The sequence below is a fragment of the Bidens hawaiensis genome, unplaced genomic scaffold (genome assembly GCF_021521415.1).
Source record: "Bidens hawaiensis isolate Kalapana, Puna unplaced genomic scaffold, B.hawaiensis_p1.1 tig00027112_1, whole genome shotgun sequence".
Classification (NCBI taxonomy): domain Eukaryota; kingdom Viridiplantae; phylum Streptophyta; class Magnoliopsida; order Asterales; family Asteraceae; genus Bidens; species Bidens hawaiensis.
In genome coordinates this window covers 153,115-160,314 of record NW_027494379.1, presented here as the reverse complement: position 1 = coordinate 160,314, position 7,200 = coordinate 153,115, and the positions used below count along the sequence as shown (strand labels likewise).

The window sequence follows — 7,200 nt, the reverse complement described above, 5'->3', positions numbered from 1 at the left end:
TACCTAAACGAGGTCAAAGTCAAAGTCAAAGTCAAAGATATGGTTATGGTTATGGTTCAGGACCAGGCCTGGTTCGAACCGCGGTGGATGCACCGGGCCGAACTTGATTCTGGTTACAAAAACCGAATACAGTCTAACCTTACCAGGACCGATTCATGTTACATATAACTTAAATTGCAACATGAAACCATAACTAATGTGTGTCATCTATATATCCTTCGATTTCCGTTTGCTACTGCTGAAAATGCAGAAATGATTGAAGACCCACCTGAACTGTACTCGAGAAGAACGCTTCTAGCCTGCATAATAAATTTCAGCTCTTAATAATACTAGAAATCAGACAAACGAAAACTTACAACCGATTTATAAAAGTAAATGAGCCAAAACTGTAACCGTTAGAAGGAAAAAATGCATAAAGAATTAAAGATGTACGAAAAATAACAGTAAACTGCGGTTTTCATCCCTGTAGTTTGTCTAAATATGCGATTTTAGTCCAATAGTTTCAAATTTGCGATTTTCGTCCCTGGGGTTTCGTTTCAATTGCAATTAAACCCTACCCCACTAACTCCGTTAAGTCTGGTCGTTAAACTCATCCACGTGCCCCTCGCGTCAGGAGCAGTTTTGTCCTCTTTTTTTTCAAATACACCCCAACCCCTCATGTGAGGGGGCTTGCGAATTAGGACCGGGGATTATCTGGGGAGAAAAAAGACAAAATTGCCCCTCACGTGAGGGGCACGCAGATGGGTTTAACAAGGCTTAACGGGGTTACTGTAGTCGGGTTTAATTATAAGTGAAATGAAACCACATGAACGAAAATCGCAAATTTGATATTGGACTAAAACTGCATATTTAGATAAACCACAATGACGAAAACCGCGGTTTTTTCCAATCTGAAATATAACAAATTACCTGATGGCACATCTATAATAAACAGTTTCTGGAGAGTTATAATTTTTAGCATTGGCAAACATTTTCCTTGCATCAGCAATGAACATCTCGAGTGTGACATAATACTGTTCAGATTCAACTCGTCTTGACATCGTCTTAAGATCTACAATAAGTTAAACTTTTACGTTAATGTAAATACTTAACACTTAGTTAAATAACTTAAATTTACTGTGTTTGTATAATATATACTTACCCATGGGATCTCTGATGACATGGTAATAATCCGGAACGTCACGAACATCAACAGGTTTATCAAATGGCCAAGAATCAACGTGATCAAGCGTCGCCTGCTTACATCAAATAATTTAATTTCGTATACATTATTCTGTTTTAAAAATAAGTTAAAAATTATTTGATTCAAATTAAAAACTTACCTTTAAAACTGAAAGCATGAATCCGGTCAACTTTGGATTTACGGTACCATCTGGAGAAGCATTGAAATATTTAAACCGAGTGTGTCCCCATTGATCCGGACTCCATCCAGCTTCCTCTGTAGCTCAACTTCAGTTAATAATCTCACAAAATAAAGCATAATAGTGAATATAATATAAACGATATAAAGATTTGTTTAATCGTTATAACTGTAGGGCTCGAAGGACTCACTTAGCCCAGGAATGTCTTCAAGTTTACAAATCCTTTTTGGAATTCCAGCTTCTTTCTAGAAAACAAAATGCAAATATTATATCAGTTTTGTATATAAGGATACACACACGTTCGCGCGCGCACATACGAGTATATTAAATTATTAATCATAAGCATACCTTTTGGAAATCAATACCAGGGTACACAATGTGACAATTTGAGAGCTCTCTTATTTTCTCATCGATCGCCTGGTGTATACAAAATTATATATAAAGTTACATAAAAAAGAATAAATTGTGGTTTTCGTCTATGTGGTTTGTCCAAATATGCGATTTAGTCCAATAGTTTCAATTTGCGATTTTCGTCCTTGTGGTTCCATTTCACTTGCAGTTAAACCCGAACCCACTAACCCCGTTAAGTCTGGTCGGAAAACCCATCTCCGTGCACCTGACATAAGGGACAATTTTGTCCTTTTTCTCCTAAGTAAACCCCAACCCCTCACGTGAGAGGGCTTGCGAATTAAGGCTGGAGTTTGTTTGGGGAGAAAAATAACAAAACCGCCCTTCACGTGAGGTGCACGCTGATGGGTTTCACGACCAGAATTAACGGTGTTAGTGGGCTCGGGTGTAATTGCAAGTAAAATGAAACCACAGAAACGAAAATCGCAAATTTGAAACTATTGGACTAAAACAGTAAATTTGGACAAACCACAGAGACGATTAGACGAAAACCGCAGTTTACTCTAAAAAAAAATGATTTTCCATTATTTTCGATCAATTCACCTCCCTCTGACGGTGAATCATGCTTGATAAATCGGTGTATGGAAACTTTGGATCAATTTTACATTCCATGAGAATCCCTCCATCATAATCTTTTATACACCTATATAAAAAAAATCATTATATTGCAGTAAGATATTAATATCTTTTGTAAAATTTTAGATATACTCGTATACATACCCGTGCCATCGTTCTTTCTCCAAGAATATATCTTTCGTAAATCCCTACAACATAAAAATTATAGGAAAAATATATGTATATATTACAAAGAAGCTAAATATTATCTAACCTGTTTAATAAAATAACCAACAGCATTGTTGTCTGCATAAGTTAGAAAATGAGTAAGCCCATCGACGTCTCGTGCACGTTGTTTTAAATGGTTCATTAATCTAGTGCCATAACCCTTTACTTGCTCATTAGAAGCTATTGCACAAAAAGCTATCTCTCCAAACTTTTGGCTAAAATGTCACATAAACAAAAGTCAAAAAACAAAAAAAAAAATACAAAAACGAAAGTGAAGCATGTCACTCTTGTAGCATCTGTACCTGAAATAAGGGCGGTATGTAATCCCGCCAACAGCATTGTTGCGCCTAATAACCATTACAGATTTGTGCCTTCTGCATAAGATAATAATAATATTTGAATTGTGGATTAGAGCGCGTCCACAATTCAAATATTATTATTCAAAAAATATAATATAATGCAGACAGCATGCATACCGATCCATCACAAGACGAACAATGTATTCTTTAGGCATATTTGGCAGTTGCCTTGTAAATATATTCTTCAGTTCAATTAACCTGTAAACACATATGTTCATCAATTTTATAACATTTAAAAACCGAAAACATTGGTTAAATGAATATAAAGATTAAGTGATACCAGATCATATGTTCGTCAATATTATTATTCGATACGCATACAAACTTGATATCTCCTGCTTCCTCCTGCATATACCGATAACTTGCTTCACAAAATTTATAATTATAAAATAAAACAAAATTATAATTTACTGATGATACATTATATTACCTCTCTTTTTAAACTCTCTTCTCGGGCACAATAAGCTCCATGTGTCTGCAAATTCTCAGTGAAAATACTTTTTACTGCATCATCCTTCACCATAAGCCCCTGCATGCATGAAACTGAAAAACTGATCCGAGACAAAAACCGACAGTTTGGTTTATGTTTTTGTAAAAGCCGAACTGTATCCGAGCTTACAGTTAGGTTTTGGTTTTGCATGTAACATAAACCAAAAAAAAACAAACCGAAAATGAATTTATATTTTTTTATCCTTTATTTAATTTATTAGAAGTTAATAAATATCTAACTCATTAATTTTAACCCAAATGTATAATAATCAGTTAACTATTACTTAACAAAATAATTTGGACACAACTTCGTTAGACTATGTGTACTACAGTACCAGGATAGCGCCCCAGCCACTTCATCCGCTACACCATTATTAAGGGGCATTAAGGGCGGCTTGAGCCCCTTCTTCCGTGAAGCTGATAACGGGCGCGAGGGCGTAGTGAGTGGGGCCCACCAACTTTTCACCAATCACATTCACACACACTTCACTTTTTTTTCTTTTTTATTAATTACACAGTTAACCTATTACACAAAAAGTAGATAAAAATAAGTGGTTGTTAGTCATCTCAGATGAGCCGAGCTGTTTGCGAGCTACTCGAGATCGGCTCGTGAAAAAGCTCGATCGAGCCGAACTAAATTGAGCCCGAGCCTAAAAGTAAGCTCGTTTAATAAACGAGCCCGAGCCCGAGCTTCACTTATCGAGCTCGAGCTAGCTCGCGAGCCTAAACGAGCTTGTCATTATATAATTTTTTAAAATATATATTTAAGAATTATTAATTAATATATATAATGTTATGAAAAATAAATAAAAATAACTAAATAATATATGTTATTTTATATATAAAATATTATAATAGAAATAATATATAAAAATAATTATAACTATATAAAAAATAAATGATAAATAGTAAACGAGCCGAGCTCGAGCTTGAAAATATATTCACGAGCCGAGCTCAAGCTTTGAAAATAGAGCTCGAAACGAGCCGAGCTCAAGCTCGAGCTTTGTAAGTTAAACCTAGTCGAGCTCAAACTCGGCTCGGCTTGTTTGCATCCCTAGTCTTATTTTATGCCAAAAAGATGTTCCACTCAAACATCCAAACAAATATGGCAAAACCGAAACCGAACGCTTTTCAAAAACTCAAAAACCAAAGTTTCAGCTTTTAATTCAATTTTAACCCAAACCCGACCCAAACAGAACCATGCACACCCCTACCTGCACCGCAAACCGAGTCAAAACCCCCGCCTTACCACCCGCGGCCAAATCGGTCACATTATTATTCTCCAAACGAGAAACAGTAAAGTTCGTCATCGAATAATCGTCATCGTCGTCGTCAAGCTTCCGTTTGTGGACGGATGACGTGGCGGAGTGTGATCGTAGTGTTGACGTTAAGTAAGATGAACGTGTATCCATAATATTATATTAATTACTACAACAATGGATACATGATTGCTGCTTCGGATATTATCAATTAGGGTTTTTGCGAGAAAATTGGAGCTAATTTCAGCAATTGATGCGATGGTTTTGGTTCAAATATTTATACATCTTTTAGCGACGAATACGTGACCAAATTACGATTCGAGTCATCTTATAGCTTTTTCCGAATGCGGGTTTGACCCGACTTGTACACGAGTCGCGTGACTCTATACGACTGGTTGTTTATACGAGTAGTATATATAGAGTCATTCGACTCGTATAGACAGTGTAACTATTTAGTCCATACCGAGGTTCTTACGGGTTCGAGTGACAAATTATTTTACACGATACAATATTTCGTTAATTATTTGATAAAATACAAGATTCCGTAAATTATTTGGCATGATACAAAATTCAACCGCTAATTATTTAACATGATATAATTTTTCCGAATGTGCATTTGACAAGACTTGTACATGAGCCGTATGACTCTATAGTTTATACGACTGGTTGTTTATACGAGTAGTATGAAGTTATGCGACTCGTATAGATAGTGTAACTATTTGGTCCATACAAAGGTTCTCGGGGATTCGAGTGACAATTTATTTTACACGATACTTACAAGATACGATATTCCGTCAATTATTTGATACGATGCAAAATTTCCACAAATTATTTGACACAATTTAATATTCTAAGGAAAGAAATATATATGACTATATGTTTGTTAATTTTATTCATGTAACTATTGTTAATTATATAGTGTCAAATTGAAAGTTAACAAAAAAAATTGCGAGCTAGTGATGTCCTTTTCTAACGATGACTATCAAAAATGTGATACTGAAATGGATCCATACTACTTGTATGACCTTATATTGTATATGATAATTCAGATGGATCTCGTAGGGCAACATACTACTCGTATATTCAAATAGATCTAATTATCTATACGTGAAAAAGATAATTACAAAACAACTTAACCTCCAAGTAACTCAAATTACACCTTAGACTTTATTAATTTCATCCAACCACTTCTGTAGATATTACCCTACCACCCTTGTATTTTCCAGTACTAAATATTTGGGCCCTTCAAGTTGGTATTACGTCGTTTTTAACACTACTCGTATGAGGCCGACTTGTATAATTCAAACTAGATCTCGTATGGCCCAGATAGTACTAGCCGACTTGTACAGCCCGTGTCATATAAAGTGGTCAATGGGCCTTAACACAAAAGAACATTCATTTATAGAACTATTGTTAAGATATTAGAGGTCCACTGCGAGATTATGGGTTCTAAACGAAATAAGTGAACGCAATCATTTGTGTTTAGAGGTGCACACAAAAACTGGTTAACCGGTTTCTAACTGGTTTGTGCCCGATTTCATAACCGGTTACTAGCTGATCCTAACCGCCGGTTAGTAACCGGTTTATATTATTGATTTTAAAAACGGTTAACCGATTTTCTATTACTATTTTATTAAAAATCGGGCTTTTTTCCGGTTATTAACTGGTTAACTGATCCAATCTAACCGGTTAATCCACACAAAAAAAACCGGTTAGCAATTAACCAGTTAACCGATTTGTGCACCTCTATATTTGTGTTCATGACCTCTTGATCCGAGGCCCACAACTGCCTGAGATAAGTGGGCTTTTAGCATTATAGTTATTGGGCTGGAGCACTTATGTGGGCTCTAAATTACTTATTAATACCTTATAGTTGGTTCTTTCAATAGATGTTCTAGTGTTCCACTATAAAAAAAGTGGAATGGAGCTTAATGCCCATTTCAAGTTAAAAAAAGTTCGAGCCCATTTAATAAAGAAGCCCGAACTTTGTATACCGAGCTTAGACGAATTAGGCTCAGCTCGTTTACCCGCACTCATTGAAAACAAATTTGCGTTTCCTTTACCAAGGGGGTTCACTGACCCGCGTGTCATGAAATTAAGACAACTTTTTTTAGTAGTAACGCAAGGTGGACCACGAACTCTGAGCAAAGACACAACTCATACAAGTAGTGATAACCTCCGACCAAAAGTCATTATTCTACCATCCACCTTAAGTCCTTAATTATGCATTGTTGTTTGAGTTCATAGAATAAAAACACATGTTGTAAAAAGACAGTTCCATAAATCTGTGTTTTGTTTTGCTCACTAAAGTTTTTGATTTTGTTCATATGTAAAGATTTTATCACTGACTTCCCAAAGTCAATGTCAATATGTTTCTTAAGAATTTCTTGGAAATTTCGGATGATATATACAATATTACTCAATATTACTAACTTCTACTTATGATTTGGGCATATATGTTTTGTTATTAGCAATAACCAATAAAGTGTTGGTATCAAGGTCAATTCAGTTGACCATTGAAAACATATTTTCATATAAGAA

At 35.4% G+C, this 7,200-nt stretch overlaps 1 protein-coding gene across 1 annotated transcript; it reads right to left on the bottom strand.

Annotated features, from left to right (window-relative positions):
- Positions 1-232: 232 nt before the first annotated feature.
- On the bottom strand, positions 233-3,456 carry LOC143574803 (histone acetyltransferase GCN5-like). The gene is made up of 13 exons (XM_077059328.1): positions 3,342-3,456; positions 3,192-3,256; positions 3,029-3,109; positions 2,855-2,926; positions 2,599-2,767; positions 2,490-2,533; positions 2,313-2,412; positions 1,710-1,778; positions 1,552-1,606; positions 1,323-1,438; positions 1,142-1,235; positions 910-1,051; positions 233-299 (listed from the first exon to the last, which is right to left on the bottom strand). The coding sequence occupies exons 1-13, from the start codon at positions 3,444-3,446 to the stop codon at positions 233-235; spliced, it is 1,179 nt and encodes a 392-aa protein (XP_076915443.1). The 5' UTR covers positions 3,447-3,456.
- Between the last annotated feature and the right edge of the window lie 3,744 nt (positions 3,457-7,200).

Coding starts and splice junctions, on each gene's coding strand:
- LOC143574803 (XM_077059328.1), bottom strand. CDS start 3,446: ATGCAGGGGCTTATGGTGAAGGATGATGCAGTAAAAAGTATTTTCACT. Junction 3,257..3,341: donor AAGAGAGTTTAAAAAGAGAG/GTAATATAATGT, acceptor CGGTATATGCAG/GAGGAAGCAGGAGATATCAA. Junction 1,439..1,551: donor TGAAGACATTCCTGGGCTAA/GTGAGTCCTTCG, acceptor GTTGAGCTACAG/AGGAAGCTGGATGGAGTCCG.